Genomic DNA, 26907 nt, shown 5'->3' on the forward strand with positions numbered 1-26907 from the left:
TAAAACCGACTTGACTTGACAGCTCCTTTAACTTTCAGTCCGTGTGGACTTTCCGAGAAAAAAAAAAAAATCATTTGTGTTTCAATTTAAGATATTTCCCCCGGTAAAGAAAGAATGTTAAAAATCAAATTCCTTCCATTTTCAATGTCACTCTTCATAATTAAAAGTCTTTTTCTCCCCCTTTCTTCTTATTTTCTAGTTTTATTTAAACCTACAAAAATGCAGCCATGACCAAGGGGACAGATTCCTTGCAATTCTTCGCAGAAGATAGTTCCAGTCAACACTGAGTTTTTGTAATTGAGACATGGATTAAATACATCGTATTCTGGAATTAGTCAGCGGACATTTGTGTCACTTCAGGAGACTTAAGGTCACTGATTAGCTGCTGCGGGTTGGGAGGAAGTTCCGTCAGCAGCGTATCCAGGTGGGTGTCTGCAGCCGTAGCTGCACAGTTAGCTGGAGCCTGTTGTTTTAGCTCACTGGTAGCCTGGCGTCCGGTGTGTTGTACAGAGCTACAGACATCAGACCAACGTACGTGGACCTGAGACTTTAAAGTCGCTGTGACACGCAGTCCCATAATCATGCCTTTGCACAAACGCTTGCTGCCTTTGTTCATCCATTGTTTTCCGCTCTCTGGTTGATCCATTCTAGCTTATCAATCACTGTCCTCCTCTGCTACCTCTTTACATCTTCACGACAGCGAAGGAATATAAATGAATCATTTCTTCCCATTGTTCTAGAAGAAGAATGGAAACCAGCTCCAGAAGTGTTGAAATACTAAATTGGTCTTTCCGAGTGAATAGGCAACACATTTCTAAATGTGTTAAATCAGCAACATTCCACGTTTAACGTGGGCAAAATGAATCCACTTGTTTTCTCTTTGAGGTTTGTCTCTACAGCCTGCACGGATTCACCATTATTAGTAATGACAGGATGTCTTCACATTCAAAGACACTTGGGTGTGAAATGGATTTCTTTCATTCTTTGCACAGGAAGCTTCATGTCCACACAGAGCTTCTCTCTACACCGCTGTTGACTGACGCAGCTGATTCATTTCTGCACATCGAGGGTCCTTTGTTCAATGTTCAGTTGCTCAAAACTCAGACTATTAGATCGTCTCCATGTTTGACACGTTCCTGTAAGGAACCCAATAACTTTTGTGGTTCTATGCTCATTGTCCATCCTCTCCAGAGCCAGAGGAATCGGTAGATACCCTTCTGTCATCTGTGCTACATTAGAGACCTGACTGCTAGTTAGCGTAGCACAGTGAACAGTAATGGATGGGCACCTTAGCATACCTCCATTACTCAGCTTCCAACACCTGTAGTTCCTTTGTTGTGGTTCCAGGACCAGGGTGCTGGTGTGCCCAGCAGTAATCCTCTTCATCCTCTCTCACAAAGGAATCAGTAGCAGCAGTTGCTCTTGTGTAGGCCAAAGTTGGACTTCGTTTTTCAGAAAAGTGTATTTAATGGGGGTGTGCTGATCCGCCCATCCGCTAGCATTCATTGCGCTAAGCTAACTAGTAGTCGCCATCTTCCCTGGCTCTGCAGAGGATGACATATAAGTGCATGTTACTCAAACCGTTTTGTCTTTCCACATCACTTCTCAGCTTCAAATGTGGAACGTACCAACATATTTGTGCACTGTGGTGATTTATGCAGCAACAGATGAGGACAAGTCTAATGTTTTCATGACTCCTTATACTTCTTTAGCCCATTTCAGATCATTTGTTGCTATCTAGATGTAAAACTATTATGGGATATACAGACGAGCCAGAAACGTCTTTGTATCCACAGAAAAAAGTTTACATGCCACATGAAAGTTAGCAAAAACTGGGACTGAAACGAAGGAGAACCAGATGAAGCAGATGTGTCAGGTTTCCATCTTCACTGACTCGAGTTTCACGCCCTTTTATGTCTCTCTCTATCCTGTTTCCTGTTTTTTGGCTCCACCCCTTCCTGTCCCGTCCTGTACCTGCCTTGCCCTTGCTCCGATAGAGAGATTCACACATGGAGAACTCTGAGCGTGGGGTATTGTATGTTTACTTCTAGACATCAACGCATCCACTCCCTTCACTGTGACGCTCACCCTGCCGTGTTCGGCTCTGGGGGGTCTTCCAAATGCATCTTCCAAGGTTACGCCAGGAAAACAGATGTGTTCTTCCGTTAAGAATGTACCCGAGAGGATTCAGGAATGAGTGTGTTGTATATGTGCGATGATTCTACGGAAGCAGAGACAGGCCGCACGCACTAGACTCCTGTGGGTGCAGTAAAACTTCTGTGCCACCATCTTGTGATGCCAGGTCATTATCTTGTGGTAATGAAGTAAAGAGTTTTGTTGTCTCTTGATGTATCCTGTCTTTGTGAGATACGAAAGCTTGTTATCTGGTGATCACGGGTTTTCGTCAGATGAGGAGATGCGATCCTCAGCATGAAGGCCTTTCTCTGCTTCTGCATGCTCCTGAGCTTTAAACATCGCTAAATACGTGAAATGCAACATGTTTTTGTTCAATGTTATGCTGTCTCAGGAACAGCCTTCATTTTTAGCTCGGGGCAGCTGCCCTCCACAGAAATAACACCACGACAGCATGTGCCTCCAAATCACAGCGTTGTTGAGTCGAGACACAGACGAGGGAGCAGCAAATCCTTTCTCTCTCACAGAAACGACAGAAAATATTTGTATCACTGTGGCACACATTTCGTTTTCTCCTGGCTGTTTTAGCACTGAGGTGCAGTAGGAAGCGTAACCTCGTCTCACCGCTGTTCACCAGCCTGATCTGTGTCTCCGAGTTATTGAAATTGAGGTTTTCCTCTTCTTTGACAATCCAGGCCGAGCCGTCATAGAAGTCCTCATTTCTGTCTTTCGACCCGCCATCATTGCATCATTAGTGTCTTTTCCTTGATGGCTGAAAGTATGCGAGGCAAAAAAATGGTCGTGAACATGAGACTTTTCGTGGTGTTGAGGACTTAATGTCAGAACTGAGAACCTCTAAGATGCTTTTGGAAAACCCTTCCAACCGTTACTTCATTTGTGTCATTCATGATTGCACACAGGGCCTCTCATCTGTGCTCGCCGCTTTGTCTCTGGTTTTTGCACGTTTGAAACGTCACAAATCCATTTAGACTTTCACTGCATCGCATGTTCCCGCTTCATGATGCTTTGTTTCAACCCTCCATCGAATGCTTTATCCTCCCATCGATGCTTTGACAGTTTTTATATGTATGCTTCTTCCAAAGTTCTGTGCACTTGCAGCTTACATTCCAGGGTGGAAATTCATAAAAAAGACACAAAACGAGGTGTTACTGCTGCATTCTTGAGTCGGAGCAGGTTGGCATAATTAATTCCATCACACGGTAAAGCAAACAATCACACATGCCACTGTTCCACCTCCAATATTAGAAAAGAGGGAAAAAAACCACTTGGATAATTAGTGCAACTTTGCAGGTTAGATCTTACCTACTCGGCTTTGGCAAACAGAACAGAGGTGGGAGATTAAGAGGAAGATTCGTGCTAATATCTTGCCAAATTAAATGTGACACTTCACAAATATTTCCACCCACGCTGCTCTGGGCTTCAAATCAGTCCTCTCTGTTCCTGTCACGCCAGCTAGTGCTCTATCAAACCCTCGGCCTACATTTAAATCTACATACAGCGCACCTCTTTGGGAAAAACACTTGGCTCTGTAAAAAGAAAAAAATGAAAACGGAATAAAACTCATTTGCATTTGCAGACTTTCACCATACATTTTTACAGGCAAATCATGACCTTAAGTAACCTTTAAAAGCTTTGTAAAGTTTGCTTTTGCTCCTCCTGCTGAAATGTGTGTTGAGGTTCCAATGAACCGAGCGCTCCGGCGTGAATTCAAGACAAACTGAGCGCGTGCATTTTAAAGCTGCAGTGGAGGTACTTGGATACTTCAACAGAGGGATGCGCCTTGTGTGGTTGTGGTGAAAAATCTCCCCTGATGTCTCTGAATCCAGGTACTCGTTGAAGTCACAGAACCTCGGCAACATTTTACATGAAACTCTGTTCAAAATCGACTGTTTTACATTCTCATGATTTTCAAAATAATCAAACTGCAACAGTTTATAATCTTAAATTAGATTTTTGACTGATTAGCCTCCTTGATGGAAATCAGAAGTTGTAGAGTGTCCGGTTGTACCAGAATTGGTACAACGTGGAGCCTTGGTCGTCACTAAAGTCCTGTTAGGTAAAAACAGGTGAGTTTTTATTTTATTTTATTTTATTTCACGACCTCTAATGAGTTGTGACATGTTACAGATACACAAATCGGCTTCCTGCGCCAGGGTGAAACCCTTGGTTGAGCCCATATGCAGATAATATGATAACAAAACATGAATTGATCAGATTATAAATAGAGATTAAAACGTGTCAGTCTTCCTGATCTAAACTCACACAGCCAGATTAGTAATTTAAAAAAAAAATACAACATTGCACATTGACCATTGTGGTTAAATAGCTGCCTTTGTGCCGATGATCAAATGTGTAAATAAACCGCGCTGACGGCGTGCTTGTGTCATCAAGGCCCTTATGTTCATGTGTGTTTGTGTATGACTGCACTCACACGTACACACACACATGAACATACGGGCGCACCAGCCGGTGACTGTAAAGTATTTCACTGTGTTAATGACGGATGTGTGTGTGTGTGTGTGTGTGTGTGTGTGTGTGTGTGTGTGTGTGTGTGTGTGTGTGTGTGTGTGTGTGTGTGTGTTCAGACATACAACAGGTGAGATGCGTCTCATCCAGCTCAGTCTTCAAGGGAGGAAAAGTATTCAAACATGACACACATGACAAAAGAGTGTCTATAACTGGGAATGATAAACGATAGTGTTTTGTGTGTGTGTGTGTGTGTGTGTGTTTGTGCATGCGTGTGTGTGTGTGTGTGTGTGTGTGTGTGTGTTTTCAGCCGATAGCATTCATAAACCAGTGGAGACACAGCCAAGCTATCAGTGTGAAACTGGTTGTGTTTACCAGAGAAACCATTCACAGAAAGCCAAGATAAGCTCTATCCACCGTATGAGAAAGTGTGTGTGTGTGTGTGTGTGTGTGTGTGTGTGTGTGTGTGAGTGTGTATGCGTGCGTGTGTGTGTGCGTGTGTGCATGCTGTATAGGTACATCCAGGATTCAACCAGGAGCTTACTATACCTGTGGGGTCTCATGAGCTCTATCAGAGCAGAAGGCTCTCTTGAGTGTCGGGGTTAGCAGTAGGGCTGCGGAGGTTGAGGGGGGAGTCGGTGTTTCTGTCAAAGAATATCTGCTGATCAGTTGGAGCTGCTCCACTGACTGTGTTCATAGTGCAAGACAAGTGTAGCGGAACTTTATTTCTCCGACCAGGTGATGCTAGGGTTGCAAGTATCCACGTATGTAAAATGATGGAAACGCCATGAGCCAACCAGAGCAGCAGCTTTATAAAGTCCCGCCGACCTGATGGATGACGGTGACGCTTGTGACAGTTAGGATTCTGGGACGAGGCAGAGGTGGTGGGATCACCTGCAATAAGCAGAAAAAGTAACATCCCACAAAGAGCTCAAACTCACGAGCGTGGCTAGCTGGGTGAACGGGCTAGCAGGGAGGCTAACGCTCATGGGGACGCTGCGCAGAATCTCAAAGAATGAAAGTGCGATGGGACATCTGCTCCGGTTGCGAAAGCTTTTTTTTTTTTTACCAGAGTCCCGTTTCATCCTACATTCCCCCATATGGGGGGGCCCAGAAATTGTATTTTGGCATATATAGGAAAACCAATATGAGACAACAGCTCAGTCCATCAGCCACTCCAGATGTGAGTCAATATTTCGGAGCCTCGTTTGTTTTTGACAGGGGGATTTTCCTTATTTGATGCTGAACTTGTGAAGATGTTAAGCTACTTGCTCCAATTGGTTTTCCTCCGTCTCTATGGCTCTGTGACACACATGCGCACACACACACACACACACAACCTGGCCAAGTGTTTTTTCTATGCCGTATTAATATTTATGGCCAGTTTTAACGGCTCTGACTTTTACAGCCGGGCTCTCGGCGCTCTGCACTTTATTAATATCATAAGGACAATGTCAGCAGAGCCCTTAAAGAGGGTTATGGATATGACAGAGTGTGCGTGACGTCGTATGTGTGTTGGTCGGTAGTTAAAAAGCTGGGTATGAATCGTGTGTGTGTGTGTGTGCATGCATAAATTGTGAGACAATATGCCATCTCTAAACATGTAGGTGTGTGTGTGTGTGTGTTAAGGAAGTGTCAACCTTATTCTGCCTTTGTCGTTTCTGTATTTCTCTTTTGGCTTCAGCCTCTTTTTGCTCCAGACAGCTGGAGAGACAGCTTCACCCTAATAGCAGTTTGTGTGAGGTCTGCTCTTGTGTAAATAGGAATGGAAATATTGATCCGTCTCAGTCCTGCCTGACTCTTCTCATACTGAAACTCAGTCCGCTGCAGTGTGTGTGTGTGTGTGTGTGTGTGTGTGTGTGTGTGTGTCTTGTGGTCAGCTATTATGTGATCCCAATCTCTGGTCTCTCACCAGATGAAGGGTGCATACCAGGGGAAACGTTACCAACAATCCATCCAAAGATACACACACTCAGTTAACTGTGAATACACAGTTGGGGCGAATCTATCAAGTGAAGGAAAAACAAAATAAACAGGCCTTGATAATTTTGTATTTATACTTGTCATCCAATGAAAGACTCATTCCAGCTTCCATGTGTTCCTCCTCCATCTCCTCTTCCTCTGCTCTCTTCTATCATCCCTCATTTCATATCTGTCAGTTGACCAGCCTGCTGGTGATGGAGGCATCAGATGTGCACTTATATGTCCACCTATGGATTTTTTTTTTTTTAATTTAAAAAAATTGCAGTGTAACCCACCACCTGGAAAGCCTAAAGCTATAGTGCAGACATTTGTCTCCACCTTCTGGAAGGTTATTGGAAAATGGTCAGACGTGCTCTTAGGTGACAGGCTCCGCTGTTGTTGGGACTTTAAAACGGTGGATAAATCAAGTTTTGCATCACGCAACATTTGCAAAATGACTCGATACACGATCACAATTCGATCTGTGTGTTCTGAAAACATTCAAACAGTCCAGAAGAGTCAAGAGGATAAACAGAATAGCTAGTTAGCTCTGCCGTAGCCTAGCCTGCCTTTACTGCTCCGGCTATAAAACGAGACAAATTGTTTTGGCTTCACTCAAACCGGACATAAGGATTCATCACACTATCATAATTTGATCCGTGTGGTCTGAAAAACATTTGGAACTTCAAGAAAATCCCTGCGATAACATTTTTTATCCATTTTCAAGTTAGCAGAGGGCTAACCAGTATTAGCGTGTTCTGATGTAGCCTAGCCAGTGGCTACACTGCTTCATCTCTGAGGCGATGACTCGCTTCACGATCAGAATTTGATCCATGTGGTCTGAAGACTCTCGTGAAGGTTTAACTATTTGTAACTTTATTTACGAGTTTATCTACGTTCGCGCTAGCAAGGGGCTAATTGTCTCTGTGCTTACAGCATGCTCAGTATACATCCTATTAATTGTTAATTAATGAGTATCCTATGATCTCGTTTGGTGACGGCTTGACTGTAAAACTTGATTTATAGTTGTGCAACAAATGCACGCTGCCAGCTGCACGCCGGGGGACGTTGATTGACACCTAGAAGTGCTGCACTACAGCTTTAAACAATATCACCAGGATATGGACGGCTGGCCTCTTGGTCGCCTGTGCGGTGATGAGACCACAGGCAGTGAAATATCCATCAGTCTCTGGAGCAAATTTGGAAAACAAGATTATCTTTTTAAATGTTCCGTGATTTCAAACGGGCCGTTCTCGGCCCATTTAAGGCAAGAAACCAGGTATTTATCATCTGTCCAGTCAGCCGTAAACCTGGCTGCCTCAGCTGTACTTGATTTCTTCTAATTCTGCTGCTTCATGATGAATGTATACAAACCATACTGACGATTGAAATAATGCCAATAATGCAATTGTTACGAGCTAGTACTCAACATGATGTGTGCAAGAGCAATAGCCCAGAATCAAATGATGGATGAACTTAATGTCTGTGTTTTGATCTGAGTTAACGAACTAGGCAGCCTCCGATGAAAAAGTGTAATTTCTTTGGGTGAGTAAAGTGATCATTTCACAAGCCACAGAGCTCCTTATTACTTCTAATTCATTTAATTGAAGGCTGACCACTCCAGAGTTGATTTACAGTGGAGTGTATTAGCCAAATGTTGTCAGGGAAAAGTGTAAACTGTTTTATTGAAGGTCTGATAAGCCTCTGAAGGAAGGACTCTCAAGATAGATGGACGCATGCAGCAGATATCAGAGAGACGGGCGGCTCAGGAAAGGCTGACCCGAACCCAGAGAGACGGATGATAGAGCAAAAAATATGTGAGAGAAACAAACACCACAGTTAAAGGGACGTGTTGAACAAGTCAATACAAAGAAGAAGAAATAGGGAGGGGAAAAAGACCAGAAGAAAAGCAGGAAGCCTAACAGTCTCAAAACAGCGATTTCATTCACACCATGAACTAATCCAATGTGTTTGTCCTTCTTCTGGGTTTTGCTCTGTTGTCTTCATCGGCCTCACCTCACCATGCTTCAGAAGACATGCTTATTCCTACTCTTATTACCTGTAAGTAGACATTTCACATCAGGAATAACTCCCATTTATGACGACCTTTCTGTCGCCTTCAAGTTGTGTCTTGTTTCTTACCTCACCCTGTTTGACTTGTGTCGTATTTAACCCCATGAATGCCGATTTGTTTGAATTCCTGATGACTGAAGAGCCTGAAGATACCCGATCCTGAGTGTGTAAATGAAAAAAAGTTTTGTCTGGCCCTTGTAGAAAGTTCATTTCAGCTGTGTGCTTGTTCTAGCAGCCAACTTGCTATTTGTGCTGCATGATAACGTGTATACAGGATTACCTGCCAAAGACAAACTTTGACTTGATGCTTAGCAGACAAACAACAATCTGCAGGCACAATATGCCATTTGGCAGGTTGCACTAAATCATACCTCTAAAGGAATTCAAATTAAGACTTAGCTTGCCAGCAAAATGAAATAACAGTCGATTGTTCAGCAGCTGGCGGAAACCTATTATTTGCTGAAACATGGCTGACGCGGACATCATTCAGACAAATCCAGTCGCCAGAAATCCAGCGCTTCCCAAACCAATTTCATCTCCATCAGGGGTTTACAGACGGGGAGACTGTGGGCCTCCCTGCACCCCAAATTGCTTAGTTTCACTAAGTTCCTGGATTGTAACATGTTTATGTTACCTGATCCAAGACAAACTCGACAGCTGAGCCGAGGTCAGCTCCTATCACTGCCTGACTTAACTTCAAACCCGCACGTCAGTGACTTCACCCGAGACACGCGCAGGATTAAGACCCTGTTTTTGCAGAGCGGTTGTTAATTGACGATTCATAAAAAAACAGAATGAGCAAATACCTAAATGAACACAAAACAGTTTGGAATGGAGTCACACTGATTCACTCTCTCCCCGTACATCATGTAAATTAGTTGCAATTAAAGTTCAACAGAGTCTTGTATCTTTGATTGAAAATCCTCCAGAGGAACCAGTCACTTAAATGTTAATAAACCCTGGCAAATATTCCTCGTGTGCAGAGAGAAAAACTTAAAAGCAAGTAGATGCACAGGGCCTCAAGCAGGACACAGTCCTGGGAGTGTGTGTGTGCGTGTGTGTGTGTGTGTGTGTGTGTGTGTGTGTGTGTGTGTGTGTGTGTGTGTGTGTGTGGTCAGCGCCAGTATTTCAGATTAAAAGTGCGTTATGGTAGAATGGTAATCTACCAATCAGGACTTTGTAAATGAACAGAAACCAGCAAGGATCTTGAAAGCTTAAGGGATGAAACGTAATCAGATGAAAACGATAAATGCATATGGAGCTGGAGTGGCAGCAGTTTTGTTTTTTTTTCGTGCTGTGATAACTTCAGACTGCTCCAAATATTAAAATGAGACATTTGTTAATTTCAGACCCCAGTGGAAGTAACGGTTCCTCAAAACTACAGTCTTTAACTAAATCCCACGAATCTATGCTCTTCTACACGCACACAGCGGTCACGGAGAGTCCGATGCTCATATTCTAACGAGTCCTTAGGACATGTGATGCATCACCAGCTTTCGCCAAGCGCTGAAGGGGAAATTTGTGTCGGACTCCATCAACATTGTTTTCACGATCCACCTCTTAAAGAGTCTCAACGTAAAAGGTCAATGCAATTCACCGTTATCTTCTCCACCGAGTGGCCATTTCCTGCTTGTTAACCAATTCTAATGAGGTGCTATTATAGCTGTCTGTTCATACATGCTCAAGCACGCGCACACACACACACACACACACACACACACACACACGCACACTCGCGTACCTGTGCCAACACTGGCACTCTGTTGCCTGCAGCTCACTTTCAAATCCTTGCTCGCTTGTGAAAGTCCCTGCTTCTCCAGCTGTCTTCAAAGCTTCTGAGAAATTCCTCCCAATCTGCAGGACCGCTCTGAGTGTGTGTGTGTGTGTCTGTGTGTGTGTGTGTGTGGGGGGGGGGGGGGGGGGGCAGCTCTTACATGGCCCCCGCAGGCTGTTGGGCCGTCCAGGGATTACCTCTTCAAACTGGAAATACTACTACAATTACCACAGCAATCACAGTAGATTTGCTGCTTTTTTCCTCCTCTTTTGCCACTGTTCATTTGCTTTCATCAGGAGAAACACAGCCGTGTGGACTCTCCCAGAAATCTTTCCAGGCATTTACACCAACCGGTAAAGAAAAGATGACGTCTGAATCATCGAGACAAGCACAAATACAATCACACCTCAAGTAAAGTAGTTGCTGTAACCAGGCACAACGCGCGCGCACGGCTGTGTGCCTCCACATCCGCCTGTTTTTAGTTTGATTGAATCAAACTGGTTAGTTTGTTTGTGCTGGTTGGGGCAGGCGTGAACACAGCATTTGTACTGGGGAACTACTGGGATGCAGAGCCTAAATGGCTCCAGTAACCAGCTTTACTTTGCAGTTCTGGATGTGTCAGAGCATGCGAACCATGGCAGTTAGCATAAAAAGAGTGGTAAAACTGGTCACTCTGTTCTGAAAGAAGGCCCCCCCTCAGATGCAGCTGGATTGGATCTTTCCATGTATGAAAGCAAAACCGAATTAAGGGACTAAACCGTCTATAGATGTGAAAACATGAGCAGTGACCCTGACACACTCATTAGGAACAAACAAATGTGTCTGGTGGAGCCTGATCAAAACATTGGCTTGGCTGATTTTGGCTGATATTATTGGACAGCAGAAATTTCCACAGTTTCACTGAAGATTCCAAGAACTCAAAACTCTCCAAAGCCAAGACATCATCATAAGATTGGTTTTATTTTTCAAATCAGTTTCCCTCCCCCATTTTTCCCAGCATCCAAACGTACTTCCGAGGCAGCCTCTCGGTTCAGTGAACACCTTTGAAGTACGTTATGTTTCTCTGGTGAAAGAATACCAGCACTGAGGAAGACGTCACACCTCATAGAACCGCGGTTCCAACGTGTAACCGTCCGTGTAACTGCCCCTGTAAGCAGGTGCACTTTGTGTGTTTGGGCATGTCAGAGCCTCCAAACGAGCAGCTTTTTTTCAGAAAAGTCAAAGATATCAGTGGAGAAGTTGAACACAGGACCTCCTCCCTGTATTTACTCTCTTGCCCCGCCCCAGACGCACCCAACCAATCAACACGGTCTACACTTGAGAGAATGACCCTCCAGTTTAGTCTTCAAATGCAAGCCAAACAAAACTGTAGTGAGTTCTGTCTGGTAGGAAATCACACGCACACACACACACACACACACACACACACACACACACACACACACACACACACACACACAGCATGTGTAGGCTACAGCTATTGCCCAAGGATGTTTACTATTAGATGTGTGTGTGGGGGGGGGGGGGTTGTTAAAAGTCATGCGCCTGCAGTGTGGCTGCTCTCTCTCTCTCCCCCTCTCTCACTCTCCCAACGTTATTCCTCCCGTCAGCGGCGTCTCCCTCCCTCACTGGGTCTGCTTCTAAATCCTCTGATACGCAGATGAAAGCTTGTTTGGGCTTCGCCTGCAGCCTCCTCTGGAGCGACCGCTGTCATCCTGAAGTGAGGGATTGCCTGCCTGACTGCGGCTCCATCTGGGGATGGCTCCAGGATATTTGAGCTATCTAGCTACCAAATGACTGGCTGAGGCCATTCTCGCCATAATGCAGGAGTTCTGTCAATCCCTCGACAAGTGGAACAAATGTCCTTTCCCTTGTTTGATTGGATGCTGTAAGGTTTCTCCAGAGTTCTGCTAAAATGAATGCAGTTCCTGCGGCCTGTATCGCTTCCTAGGACAATAACAACAGTGGTAACCTGTAAACAGCTGATTCCTTTGTTTGCTGTGAGACACATTTGTAGTAATCGACAGTAGTAGTAGTAGATAATATCATTTTAATTACAGTAAGTAGATACTGGAATCACCGAATGAGTGCCTTCTGCCTTTTTTCAGAGTAGCGAATATTACAGTAATGTTGAAAATGCTTCATAACACAGAGTCTCGTGGCGTTTCAACTGCTGCCCTGCACTTTGACCGGTCCATCGCAGGTCTGACCTGGAGACAAATGACCGTTCACACTCTCACATTCACACCTACGGCCAATTTAGAGCCTCCGGTAAAAAGCTAACGGGAGTGTTTGGGGTCTGCGGGAGGAAGTCGGAGCATCCAGAGGGACGGGGAGGATGTGCAACCCAGGAAGACCCAAGCTGAAACGTTTGAAATCAGGTCGAATGACGGACCCAAGTCTGAAGCGCATCCATCTAAAAGTGACCTGAGCCTGAAGGTAACTGTTAGGTATCGGTCACAGCTCCACCAGCCAGGCTGTGATGCTGCATCCATTAATCGAAGGGCTTTAATCAGAGAAGTCCTCAGCGATGCTCTGAAACATGCACCACTCCTTCCTGACGACAGCCCGGCTCCTCCCTACACCCTGTAATTTAGGTCTATCCAACCTTAGCAGGAAGACACGCTGAGACTGAAAACACTTCTATAAGTGAGACCAACTGTAGTCATGGCAACAACACAATGGTAGCATCAAGTATGTGACACATTCCTCAAAACATTGGCCGTCAAACTTTGATATTTAAAGGCAGCTGGCGGTGGCCAGGTCCGTCACACCCAGTTGAGTATTGAAGGTTTCTCAGGTTTAGAAGTAGACCAGGCTTACTTGGCCTTCCATCCTGCAGTATTCCTGACCAGAGGAACTTTGAAGCCAAGCGAGTAACGCCATCATCGAGTTCCACCTTGTCATAGACTGACATTGTGAGTCAGCCGTGCTTTGGCAAACAGGTTTACAGGGACAATCGCCAGAACGGTTCTATCTTTTTTTGGTTGTTGTAGTTCTTTCATCAGAGGGCAAACTCATTGCGTTTTTAATTTTTTTTTATTATTATTTTTTGCAGGACATGAAGGTTTCCTGTCCTCAAAAAAAAAGAGACTGCTGAAGTCAGCACAGCCGAGTCTGCAGCGATTCTTTGATGTCTCTTGAGCAAAGGTTGATATTTCATTTCACCGCGGCAATAAACAGAAAAAAAAACAGCTCAAGAGCAATTTCTGAAGGAGGCACCCGAGGCGACCCCGGGCAGGAAGGCCCAGCAGAGAGGAACCCGCTTCCTGACTGAACTTTCACCTCGGCCACGTGCAAGCAATTAGACGTCAGCCGCGTTAAAACCCCACTAAACTCTCAACGGGCTGATGGGACTTGAAACTTGGAGGCGCACACATGCAGTCAGAAACAGTTTGATGAACTTCATTAATGAATTCAAACTAACTTGATACCCAGCATTTGGAAAATGAACCCTTCAAGTGCTCATGACACCTAATATATCAAATGAAGAGCAATTAAAAAGCAGGTTTTTGCTCAATAGTTCAGCCCAAGTGCCAGCGCTTCGCCTCACTTCATTTCATCTCATTTTGTGTCTCTCAGTAATAACGCCTCCACTCAGACCCATCAGGGGGAGCGCTCGGCTCGTCCTCCTCTGAAAAAACAACGCATGCATGCATCGCTCATTATCGACACATCAAACAGTCTGCAATTAACGCTCCCAGGGGCACAAAGTAGTCCATGAGTCTGGCTGCGGTCGGCACCCGGTGGGGTAACCTTAGTGCTTAATGAACTGCTGCCGTGACATTCATTGAAGAAGGATTATGTCGCGCTCATTGCCACTTACAATATGCAAGGAATTTGTCATTTAAACGAGTCCATTAAGGGGATGAATGTGATAGGTGGAGGAACAGAGAAGGAGGGAGGAGAATAAAAAGCCTCCTTCTTTCCTAACTCCCGCTTTTCTCTCTCATGCTTTTTCCTCTTTCCACCCACTTCTTCTGCATTGTTTCTCCTTTATCCTCCTCCTTCTTCCTCCTCCACCTTTATCTCCTCTGCGCTCTCTCCTCTTCCTGTCCTCCGTCTTTGTACAGTATTTTTTCCATTTGGGCTTCTACTCACCACCTCCTCCTCCTCCTCGTCTCCTGCCCACTTTTTGTCAAAGTGCAGTCAGCTAGCCAGGACCCGGCCACTCTAGGCTCCAATCACCACCAGGAGCTCTCAGGCTCTTTCACCCGAGTGGAGAAGCGAAAGGTTGAGTTGAGGTTTATGGAAGGAAATGATTATAGCAAAACTCGGCTCAGGCCACTCCGCTTTTCCCTGCCTTGCAACAACATCTTTCTGTTAATCACTTGCTCTCCTTCACTTTGTTTATTCCTGCACTCTAGCGTTTGTTTTCCCACTTTCTTGCTATGAATTCTCTCCATCTCCTCCATCTCTGGCTTTATCGTGAACAGCTAAGTGAGTACTCAAGGTCTCGTCTCCCTCCGATCCCAGACACACTGTAATTTACAGCAATACAGCTTTAATTTCATATTTCTCTGTATGTTCCTCCCAGTCTCTCACCCGCAAACACACACACACACACACACACACACACACACACACACACACACACACACAGTATATTTGACTGAATACATGGATGAATCTCTCTAGCAGCAGGTATCAGGAGATTGCGGGGACGTTCCAGCTGTGTGAGACGCATCACGTCTGTACAACCTGGAGATGTTGCTATGACCCTTGATTTTGGGTTCTTTTAACACAGAACGGTCAAGGTCGTCACTGATGTCGGCGCCCCTGCGAGCCAGAAGTCTCATCGAAGGGCTCCGTTTTGTGCCGTGCAGCGGCCATCGGTTGGCTGTCCACTCGCATTTATGTCTAGTTTTTGACCAAAATATCAGAAATTCTGCTAAAGAAAATGCGAGACAGGCAGGAGGTCAATGCCACACGTTGGAATGTGCACATGGACATCCACTGGTCGAACTGGTGTGAGTGGATTGGACGCGCCCCCGAAGCCACCTGCACGTGAGACTCCTTGTTTTTGGTTGAAGTCTCACTTTGTAACAAAAACACGAGTAAAACTGAACTTTATCCCACTTTTGAACAGTGAAACTGCTGGAATGCAACGAGAAGGATGCATCCAAGATGGCAGCCGACCTCTGTGCAGATAAAAGGGGCTCATTCTTAGCTCACAGAAACACAAGTGTTCTTGGTTTCTTGTAATTATACACTAATGAAGACATCGTTATGAATATTACTTTCCATCTCTGCCGATAGTTCCCCTGAACTCCTCCACACTCGACCCTCCGGCTCTGTGCTGCTGCAGCCTCCCAGCCACACACACTCATTTTCTTTCTCTGACTCATAAGGAGTTCATGAAGGCTTCTCACGCCGAGAAACTTGATTGGAGGAAGGTATGATTAATGTTCGAAATGAAAATAATATTTGAACTCACTTAGCTTCCATAATGACTGTGCAGGAAGGAGCCTTTTTCTTTTTTTTTCTTTTTTCAGACACAGTATTAGGCGGCTTCGTGATCGGTCACGGAGGAACACACCAACTTGCTGGCCGGTGTTGCAGCCAAATCCAACAGCAAACAGAGATCGTCCAGCACAGGCAGCACTTCTGTAGCCTTGAAGAAGATCAAGTGTTTGCTCGCACGCACAGCCCACACTCGTGACTGCATGTACGACACCGAGACAGCAAGTTACAGAATGTGTTGGTGGATTCCGGAGGAGTTGTTGACTTCATCGTCATCTCAGAGATGTTTTTTGGGTTTTTTTTTATTTTTTTTGAATGACTCAACTGGAGATGAACGTGTTCCTGATACATCGAGCAGCGATTGTGTCCGTTCAGCACAGCTCTGATGGTATCAGGAGTCACTGGTTTAACACGTCTCTGACCACTTGGATCACTCTCACTCTAGTGTTTGTGAAAGAGTGAATGATCTGATACACGAGTTGCTGCTTGAAGCTTGCTGTTAAAGCTGTCGAAACATAAATCAACTGGCTTTTGTGAACAGATTGCAAACCGGTTTAAAACCAGAACCGTCTCAGCCGTTGACGCAGGCAGGACTCTGTGGGCTCCACGGTGGCTTTGCCGCTGCTGCTACATGCTAATGTCAGCACACTTGGGCCGGCACGTCTGTGTGGTTTTTCTTTGTCTTCCGGAGGAACACAAAACGATCCTTGGGAGACGCGAGGAGAAAAAGTGAAAGGGTCTTCAACCCTGCTTTTAGATTGATAGTTTTTATTTTGCCAAAATATAAAAGCCATTTCAATCATTTCACATTTGGAATCAAACTCATGACTCCACCTGACTCTACAAAAACTACCTGGCTGATATTCGCAGTAACTTGAGGAGAGGAAGAACCCATCAAAGTTTGGGGCCGATCCCTTTAATGTAGCAGGGGGAAAGAAAAAACCCACTTTTGGCGGATGTGTGCACTTTGCAGATTGCCCCTCTAGTTTATGTATTTATTCAGAATAATTGAGCTTTTAAAGGGGCCTTTAATGTTCCCCAGGGGGCGTTTTGGTTTGCGTGCAGTAATTAGATGAGCAAAACTTGCACTTGAGCTTGGACTGACATACGCAAGTATTTGGGTACATAATGGCAGATGTGGTACATGAATGACAACAATGCATTATTGCAGACGCAGTACATTTTCCATATCTCCCTCCACATGAATAAATTCAAAGTTATTCAGGATGCTTTTGGCCTGCATGCACGCCGCAGCTTGAAGCTGAGGATAACAGTCCAGAAGTGAATTGGAACAACAAGCCACGAGATGATAAGTCTGACCTTCTGTGCAGATATTTTCAGCTGAGATGTACTGCAACCCGCAGTCGTCAGAGACCCTCGATTGAAATTCAAGAAAACATGTATCGGTTCACAGTTTTGCATTACAAAGCTCTGCTGCCTCCACTTGCTTGGCTGATAGCTGCCAGAAGAAGAAGGGAAAAAAGGAGAAGAACAAGTCCTGGTTTCTTCCCTCTGTATTTTAGCAAAAAGGCTCGTCAGTTAAGGGGCGCAAATGTGAGTCGGGTTTTAAGAGAAACTGTTTTTGTCTCACTTACCTGTTGACATTTTCACGCTTCTCTCTTGAGGAGAGTTGGTAGTTTCCCGGTCAGGTTGCCAAGTGCTTATCGTGGAAATGAACCCTCGATGGCTTGTAACACATTTGGATTGTGCTCAAACTGTCGCGTTTGTGTCAGGAGCACTCATTAAAAATACTCCAGCTACATTTTATTTATCAGATGCAGCTTTCCATCCATCCATCCATCCATTTTCTATTGCACTCATCTGTTAAGGGTTGCCGGGGGTGGAGCCGATCCAGCTGACATTGGGTGAGAGGTGGGGTTCACCCTGGACGGGTCGCCAGTCCATCGCAGGGCAGGTGCAGCTTTTCAAGTTTAGAATTTTAATGTTTCTGTGCTAAACTCTTAACTTCATATCTGTCACATTTATGACTAAAAAGTTTCCTTCTTATGCCTGAAACATGATAATCAGCATAATTATGACATTTGGGTCGCCAGCCAAAGGAAACGGTACTTCTTCTCTTCACATCCTGCGGTGGTTCTGATGTGCCATGTTTTGTAGCGATGCTGCAGCTGCTTTCGTATGTTGTGCATCTGTTCACTCTGAGGTTGGACGTTGTATGGATGCTAAGTGGCTAATACGGCTGTTAGCTGATTGGTTGTGCCAAAGACACTGTGCAGCAACACGTACCGCAAGGCAAGCTTTGCTAACAGAAGGATTTGTTGATCCTGCTGCGGCGTTTAGAAGCGTCTGTGTGGAGGAATGAAAGTTTTAACCTTGAATTCCTGGTTTCAAATATAGAGCCTTTCAATTTCCATTCATGATGTCAAATCGTTTTGGCGCTCGATCTAATAAATGTTGAACAATTGTTACATTTACCAAAATAGATATCAGTCCCAAAAAGGCTCTGAGTGTGGAAGTGAGGAGGACGTGTGGCGTACGGAGGAGAGCCCTCGCATCTCCACGAGGTTGTAACCTGCTGCGTCTCCTTAATGCAGGAGGATAAATCAGGCAGCAGAGTGAGGACGTGTGTCTGACACAGGTCAGGTCAAAGTTACATTCCCTATCTGGAACAAAACGCCATTTCAGCATCAGAACGTCCAGCTGATGTACGTGACTGAAGGAACCAGCGTGATCTCGCGCTCCCCCCGTGAGGAACCCAGACCTCCAGCTGGTCTCCTGCAGTGACGAGCTTCAGCTGAAAACATTTCGATTCAAAGTTGAAATTATATGAACTTTAAATGAAGTAGTCAGCGGTATTTCCACGCCAAAGGAAGCACCTCTGCCATTGTCAACCCCCCCCCAGCCAAACAGGCGCAGGCTTTTCCCTGCTGACTGTGTGTGGGCAGCAGCTCCAGGCACCGATGCTGCACTGTGTCGGCGGGCACTGCCTGAATTATGAGATTCTGAAGGCTGCAAAGGAGATTGTTAGCTGCGTCTTAAACATTTATAACCCGTTGGGGGGGGGGGGTACGCTCCACCTGACACTCCAGCATTAGACGTAAGATTCCACTGAGAGCAGCAGTTGGGCTTCTTATATCGTCTCTGACTTGTGGAGGTAGTTTTCAAAAGATACATGCCGGACAGAACAGTAAAAATCTGTTTTATGGTGGTACTTGGCAAGCGCCGGTGAATCTGCAGGTCGGTGTCACTTTATAATGTCTGGCTGTCACCTCTGCCATCTGGTGTCTCAGTGGACCTCAAGCTGAAGGTTCAGGTGGAGCTCCAAATGTCCAGCGCTCAATGACCAGCAGATGGGAGTTGTGGCATTCAGGCGGTGAATGTAAGGACAAAAGAAAAGCATTAAGGCACAGACACGCATTAACCTACATTCACCATTGGAGCCGTAGGATCGATGTGTTCTTGAAGAAGTGAATGTCCCCCCCTCTGCATCATATCACCTTGTCCTTTGCTTTAATTGCCGTACAGAACAAAAACATGCCTCTCTTCTTAATTTATAACTCTCAGCCATTAGCAGGTCACAGGGAGAGAGAGAGATTTATAACATCTGAACAAGAGCGAACTCAAAACGTGACGCACCTCAGCATGAAGGCATGTGTGATCTGTCGTGCTCCGTCACCAGTGAGGGGCTGCAGCCATCAAAATAACCTGGCCGTACTTTCCACAGATCTTAGTTACACTGCTACGTCTCCCTTGGAGTCCAGTTTATAAACTCCGGCCGCGTACTTTACTGGCAGCTAGAAACCAGAGGAAAACTGTCTGAAAACACCTGCTAGCAAACGCGAGGGCCGCTAAGTGCGGCGCCATCATCATCAGGTGTTTGTGTGCGTGCGAGCTGCTGTGTGTGTGTGTGTTGAGATGTTTAGTTTCTGTAACTGCAGGATTGAAACAACGCCCCCCCCCCCCCCCACACACACACACACACACCATCAGATATGTCCTGTCATAGCTTAACTGTAAGATAAAAAAGAAAATCAAAGTCAACTTGAATAAATCTAAATTAAAATTGTAAGTCACTGTGCTGGTTGTCCTTACAACATCAACTTGACTGACAATAATAAAACCAAGGTGGAAAACAGCCAACACCAATATCTTGAAAATAGTTGCAACCACGTGAAATAAACAAAAACAAGGCACTAAACGCGTCGCTGCAAATACAAACGGCCGCCATCAATCACTGATGCTATTTGGCTTCTAACACAATAAGTGACTGCAAAATGCACATTTGGGGGGATCTTTTGTTACTTCATTCAGAAAATGTGATCTTCATCCATCTTGCTTTTTTTTCCTGATGCCTGTGTGTGTCCACTGCATGGGAGTTCACTCGGCTACAGTCCTGGCTGTATGTGCAAATACAGCTCCCGTGTCTCTGTGCTTACGCCCGCATGTCCCTCTGTGTGTATGCCGTCACACCACAACAGGAAGCTGGCAAAGAAGCAGAAGGAGACCGCCAGCAGCTCCACACAGCAGAGGGAGATGGGTCCGGTAACCACCGCCGACAAAAGCACCACCAAAGTCAGCACCTTACACAAGGACGACCCCTTCTCCACCTCCAACCAGGACCTCAACGGCTTCAGTAAGTCCCGTTGGCTGCAGTCATGGAGGCCAACCAGTGCACGTAACCCGCCAGCCTGTTCTCCTGCATGTCTATAATTTAGAATACCGACTGCATGCATGATGGTTCACTTTTACTTCCCACAGCAACGTTTCTTTTGCCCTGGTTTCTGCTCAAATACGATATCTCAGTGTCATTAATCTTTGTCAGATTTATTTATTTAAATTGTGGTCATCTCTTTTTAAAATGCTACTCCGTATGTTCGTTTTCCACAAATATCAGCACTTTGTTGTGCTGCTTCAGTGGTTTCCATCTAAGTTCAAGCTTTTATGATTATTTTCCTCTCTTTTCCCCCTCAACCAACTTTCCTCCTCGTACAAAAGGAAAAAGAACCACGCGCAAATGTCTTGAGTTGCAGTCATGAAAGCTGAAATTCCTGCATTTGTGTGGCAACACGGGTACTGTGTGTCTGTCTGTGTGTGTGTGTGTGTGTGTGTGTCTGTGTGTGTGTGTGTGTCCAAAGTAATTAGACAGTGCCTTATAGAAGGGCATTTTTCTCTTGAAAATGTCAGGCTGGCCTTTTGGGAGTGCTTGGCCATCGGAAGCCAGGGTTGCTTTGCTAAGAGTAAGTTAATGCTGGTCATAATTGCCTGCACTCTTCCTCCAACGACCATGTTGCAGTTCTGAAATGTAGTCATTTTCCTTGGAAACACTTTTAGACTCGGGGCTCTCAGACATGTACTGACCACAGCACCACTGTGCGTTGAAACCCATTATTTCCAGGGTCTTGTGTCATGTCATGATGGATGGTCACTCTGTCAAGCACTGAGCACGTACGGTGTGCGGCACGGTGAGCTTATGCACTTGCGGTGGTCAGAGATTAATGCTGCGTGCACGACGGAGGAGGTGAGAGTTTGACCCGGCAGCGAGCGCGGCGCACGTCACGCTGCACCTGAGAGCCCCATTAGAGAAGGCCACTGTTGCCTCTGGCGCGTCTTCAAGTGAGTGTTTTACATAGCAGAGTTTGACTTCCCCTTTTCATAGTCGGCTTTTTCAGATTAGTGTGGGTTTGTGAAGTGACGCTGCTCAGTGTTTTCTGAACCTGAAGGAGTTCAGCATTGAGCTTCTGAAAGACTTCCAGGCAGACCAGCGAGAAACAAGTTGCAAACAATCGCTGTTAAAATGCAGTAAATGCGGCGCTTAAGTTGTAACACCGAGGTGAAGGTGCACGCGGCTCCTAAAGTGCGTGGGCTGTCACAGCCAGAACACAGCTTTGGACACAAGTTTGCATTTGCATCTTGCGCTGGACGTTGACCGGACTGAGTGAAGGGCACCTGCCCCACAGACGTTGTGCTCAAGGTCACCTCAATAAGGCCGCAGCTGTTTTCAAACTTGATTTTGGTGCATGTTCAGCTTACAATGCTCAGAGTGGATCAAAATCAGCTCTGCAGGCAGGGATCCTCTTCCCTGTTGGTGGGAAAGGTCTCCCTGTGCTGCTGTCATACCACTCCCACCCAGAACCTGAACACTGACCCCTAAATCAGCCTTTCACCGATGGGGGACGTGGCTTTTTGTCCCTACATGCTGTCCTCCATTTACTGGCCTTTACACTGGTCCATGTCCACAAAAGTGGTTTCAATCTTCCCACTACTGTCCTGCTCTCTCTCTCTCTCTCTCTCTCTCTCGCTCTCTGTCTCTCTCACACACACACACACACACACACACACACAGCATCAGAGATCCAGGCTCCATCCTAATGAGAAAGAGAAAAATGCTGACACAAGGTAGGAGACCCAATAATATTTGTGCAGATGGACCCTCGCAGGGCAAATAACATTTTTGTGTTATTGCATTCCCACCCAGTCACCGGCTGCCTTCCCAGGGCATCGCTGTCACAGTGGCTTTCTGTTGGTATGCAGGTGCTCCCCTCGCTGTATTAAAGTTGAGCCACTTTTTGCGGCGCATTAGCATACAGCGCTGGTGCTCATGAAACAAGGGGGATTTTATCAGAAGTACGTTGTGTTGGGGGCTTAAGCAGAGCATCACGGGGTGGGGGGGGGGGGACAACAGCAGGAGAAGACTAATCTTAACCACTGTCAGGAAATCAGACCGCTGGACCCTGAAACGGCCGAGCAAGAGGAGTAAAAACTGAGGAACTCATTCATTTTGGAATCATTAGGTAATGGCTACTTCACTAAAGGTGTACTTTACCTTTCAAGTACTCACAAACAGGTCATGAAAGAAGGTTTTCCCTCTTGTATTACTTCTTGACCCTACAATGCAGAAAGAGCCAGCCCCGTATATTCAGCTTCAAGCGAATGGAGCCTGATGGCTAACAACAGCTAAACTGTCCAAAAATGTCTGTTTGTGAATTTATAGTCTGGTATAATCCAGCCGTGTGATCAGTAATCCACAAACACTTTGTTTTCAGCTCATAAGACTACATAAAGAAGGCCTGGATTAAACAGAACAATGTGCTTTAGAGTCGGTAAACTGATATTTTTTGGGACAGTTTTGCTGTCATTGCTTCCCATTGTCTCCGTTAGCTTCCAGCTAAATGTACGTGCCTGGTTCTTTCTGCGTTCTGGAGTCGCAAAGAAGCCATGCAGGAGGGAAAGAAACGTCTTTGTGAGCTCATTTGTGGGTGCTTGAAAGGCAAAAACCACTTTTAGGGTAAACTATGGCCTCAAGCTGCCATTTCTTTTCTTTATTTATTTAAATGAAAATCTCTTGTTGTGTTCCACAGCAAAAGGTTAAAGCTCTCAGAAATCTGTTCCGTGTGAACAATCTGTGGTAAAACCTTTTTATTGTTCGATAACAGGAGGAGTGAAGTCATGCATCACTTAGCGATACATTCCACTCAAACCCCACTTAAGTTTTCCTGATCGTCGTTAAAACACAAATCAGGTTAAAAACTACTTGCAAGGATGCATCTCATTTTTCTCCATCACGCATCCTAATGGAGCCGCTCCGGAGGTTTGAAGAAGATTAACCAGCTGATGTTAACAACTCTCCTGATAGCTCGCGGATCAATCACAGGAGCAGTTAGAGACTCGGCGAACATGTGTCCTGCTGTGTGCTGCACATCCATTACAGCGTCTGATGCTTCTCCCCCCTCCACGGCTTTCATAAAGGAAAATGGCTTCTGTCGCAAGGAGATGGCAGCGTAAGTGGCTGCTTACACTCGGGAGCAACTTCGTTATATGTGGGAGGGACAAATACATTTACAGCCCGTCAACATCTGGCTGGAATGCCCCTCCATCCACCTCCCATCGTGCTTAACGACACATAGCAGATTAGCCGCCGCGTGACCCTATCCATCAGGAACGCAGCAAGATGGCAGCTGAGCTGGTCGCACAACTGTTTGGAGACTAAGGAGGAGAATATTGGGGCTGAGCTGCGAGGCAAACACGAGATACTGCAGAGCTGAATGACACCAGGAAGGCATGGCGTATATGGCGCCGAGGGGTGGAGCCAAATTAAAACATGTTTTTTTATTACAAATATTTTTTTTTAAATTAAAAGTATTTTGGAGTTAAAAAAAACAAACATGTTAAACTGTTGACGTTGAATAAATCCACAAGTTAATGTCCCTAAATTAGCGATGTAAAGAATAAAGGACCTGCAAACCTTGATGCGCTTTTATTTGAGGACAACAGACAAATACAGGAAGACAAAAAAGCCCTGCTCACTGTTGACAGTGCAGAGCTGTCGTTGAAGTTTTGATCCGTTTAACTCGGGTGCAGGAGCTTCTGCGTTTGTTCTCGGCGACCTTTCATGTCAGTTTTACTTTTCCTAGAACACAAAAGACACACAAATAATTTTGCTGCCTCAGCAAATTCAGGAACACCTGAAACATTCGTCTGATGTCTTTGGAAAAGTTGTTCACGTTTCATGCAAAATCCTACAAATGTCCAAAGCCCCGCGGTGACAACCTCCGGCAAAAAATACAGACGTTTCTTTGACTCGCAATGGGAAAATGCGGCGTTTGAAGACAGTTGTGATAAACCTGGGCTTCAGAGACGATGGTTCCAGTCCACACGAGTGAACACGTGATAGCAAATGTCCTCACATCTCTCTGCTACATGGCATACATGAGTTTTAGGGCTAATTTCTATACCTTCTCTAATAGAGTTCATTGTAGCGTAGCAGGCCACGAAGTTTACCTCATCCCAGAGTTGGCCAGGCGAGGTTTCCTCCTGCTCATTAGAGGCCACGGAGGCTCAGGGTGTCTTGCTCAAGGACACTTCAACATGATCTCTGGAGGAGATGAGTACTCAACCGTCCAATTATCAGTCGTCCGCTGTACCTGAGCCACGCTGCCTCCAAGTTAAGCTGACAAAGCAGGAAGAGAAGAGGACAAGAATGGAGGAGGACATAAAAAGATAAGGGGGGGGGGCATGTCATGCTATCAGCTGAGCCAGTGTGTGTGTGTGTGGGGGGGCTGTTCCAGAGCTTCACTAATGGCCGCTTCTATCAGAAACCACCAACTCAAAGAAGATGATAGCATTTGCTAACATGCAGGAGCGCTAATTGGCTGTGGAAAGCACACATAGATAATTACATTTGGTTAAACACACACACACACACACACACGCATGCATGCGCGATCAGGTCATGCATGTGATATCAATCTGTGGATTATTGAGCATCTAACAGTCACCCTCAGTGTGTTTATATGTGTGTTCCTAGTTTTTTATAGCCATTTTGGCAGGGTATCTAAGGGTCTCGGGATTGTCAGGCTCCAGATCGTAACAGCTGATTGGTGGTATGAACCGAGGCAGTGGTACATTCCTTTCAGGCAGTAATGGAGTGATGTCACATTTCTAATCAAGGCTCAGTGACATCATCGTAGCTTCTGTGTCCGGTGAGACGTTCCCTCCCAAAATTCACCCTCCTGTTGTTCATTCAAGCAACTCCCCCACCGCCTTAACCGGTATTTTTATTGACTGTGTGTCTGCGTGTTGCTGGGTGAGGGTCAGCAGGGTCGGAACACCCCAGACTCCGCCAGCTTCACTGTGTTTACACCACAAGGCCATGCGGACTTGAAAAGGTGTGAAGACAATCCTGAACCAGACCTGGAGATGACCGGCTGCCCCATCGCCTCTAAAACCATCACAGAGCCGATCATCCGCAGCCTAGAGTAAAAGCGTCACGGCAGAGTGATCCCGTAGAGACACCGCCGCTGCCGTCCTGTGTCTCTGAGATCCTCTTGTAGGACAGGTCTCTCCACCCTCTATTGACCCTCTCGGTGAACACAGGTGGCGTGAGCGAGCGGTCCAGGCTGAGGTCGCGCTCATTCTGATGGAGCCACTTGTGTTTCAGGACTGACGCCACTGTTAGTGTTATTGGATTGGTGTGTGGGCGCTTGAATACGGAGCATCGATCCTCCTCTCAGTGTTGTTATTGTTGTGTCCTCCAGTGATTGATTGTTTTTTACATGAGGTCACTGACCTATGTCCTCTTCTGTCCTCATCCCTCTCTCATTTGTCCTTCAACTGCTTCATCCCTCTGTCCTCCTCTTCCTGTTCCTCCTGTTTTCCTCTCCTATCATCCTTCATCTCCCTCCTGTTATTCCACTTTCTCTATCCATTCATCTCCCTCCCACTCTTATCTTCCTGTTGTCCCTCAACTCCTTTTCACCTCATATCTTCCTCCTCCACCTCCCTGTTCCCATTTCTCTTCATGTCTCCTTGTTTTCTTATCCACCTTCCATTCACCTTCTCCCTCCTCCTCCCCAGCTTCCCCCTCGTCCTGCTCCTTCTCCGTGCAGGGAAGCAAGACGCTGCAGAGCAAATCCCTGCTGAATTCCTACTACTCAGGTACACACACACACACACACACACACACACACACTCACACACACACACACACACACACACACAGATGTGCATACTAACCTTTTAAGAGGTTTGAGGCCAGGGGATTTACCCCTCACCCTCCTGAGTGTACTTATTCCCGTGTGTGATCACGATGGTTATAGGGCTGAGAGTCGCTCGGTGCTCCTCGCCGTCAGGTGAGAAGCAGCAGCCGACGTCTCCACATGTGACGGAGGAAGCATGTAGCACCGGGGGGGCGGAGCAACAACCAGGACTACACAGTGGACACACCGTTAGGGGAGAAAAAGAGTGAAAAAAATGATTAAAATAAACGAAACGCCAGATGTATTAAACAGCACAGAATCATCGTGTGTGAGAAAGAGGAGCAGCTGGGATGGTGGAACACCTTCCTCTGCACACACACACACACACACACATACACGTGCAGTCACACGGACACCATGTGACTAAACTGAACTGAGACAAAAATATAGAAATGATCTTCAGTTTTTGGGGTTCTTGTGTCTCATACGCCTTGTCTACGAGTTGCGTGCCGCAGGAGCACATCTGTCCTGCGCTGTGCACCTGCACCTGATAATGGAATGCAGATCACGCCGCAGTTA

At 45.8% G+C, this 26907-nt stretch overlaps 1 protein-coding gene across 4 annotated transcripts in view; it reads left to right on the forward strand.

Moving 5' to 3' along the window:
* ptprt (protein tyrosine phosphatase receptor type T) overlaps nt 1-26907 on the forward strand; it is a 361408-nt gene that overhangs the window by 266969 nt on the left and 67532 nt on the right. For 2 of the 4 annotated variants that reach the window (XM_086200288.1, XM_086200292.1), the window contains 4 exons: nt 1998-2030; nt 8617-8643; nt 20332-20486; nt 26207-26287. In XM_086200288.1, the coding sequence (XP_086056414.1) occupies nt 1998-2030; nt 8617-8643; nt 20332-20486; nt 26207-26287 (296 nt within the window). Of the gene's footprint in view, nt 1-1997; nt 2031-8613; nt 8644-20331; nt 20487-26206; nt 26288-26907 lie in introns of all 4 variants that reach the window. The other 2 variants (XM_086200289.1, XM_086200290.1) reach the window with 2 other exon arrangements.

The sequence above is a fragment of the Aulostomus chinensis genome, chromosome 3 (assembly GCF_037954235.1).
Source record: "Aulostomus chinensis isolate RoL2024-O1b breed Wild chromosome 3, RoL_Achi_v1.0, whole genome shotgun sequence".
In the NCBI taxonomy this organism is placed as follows: domain Eukaryota; kingdom Metazoa; phylum Chordata; class Actinopteri; order Syngnathiformes; family Aulostomidae; genus Aulostomus; species Aulostomus chinensis.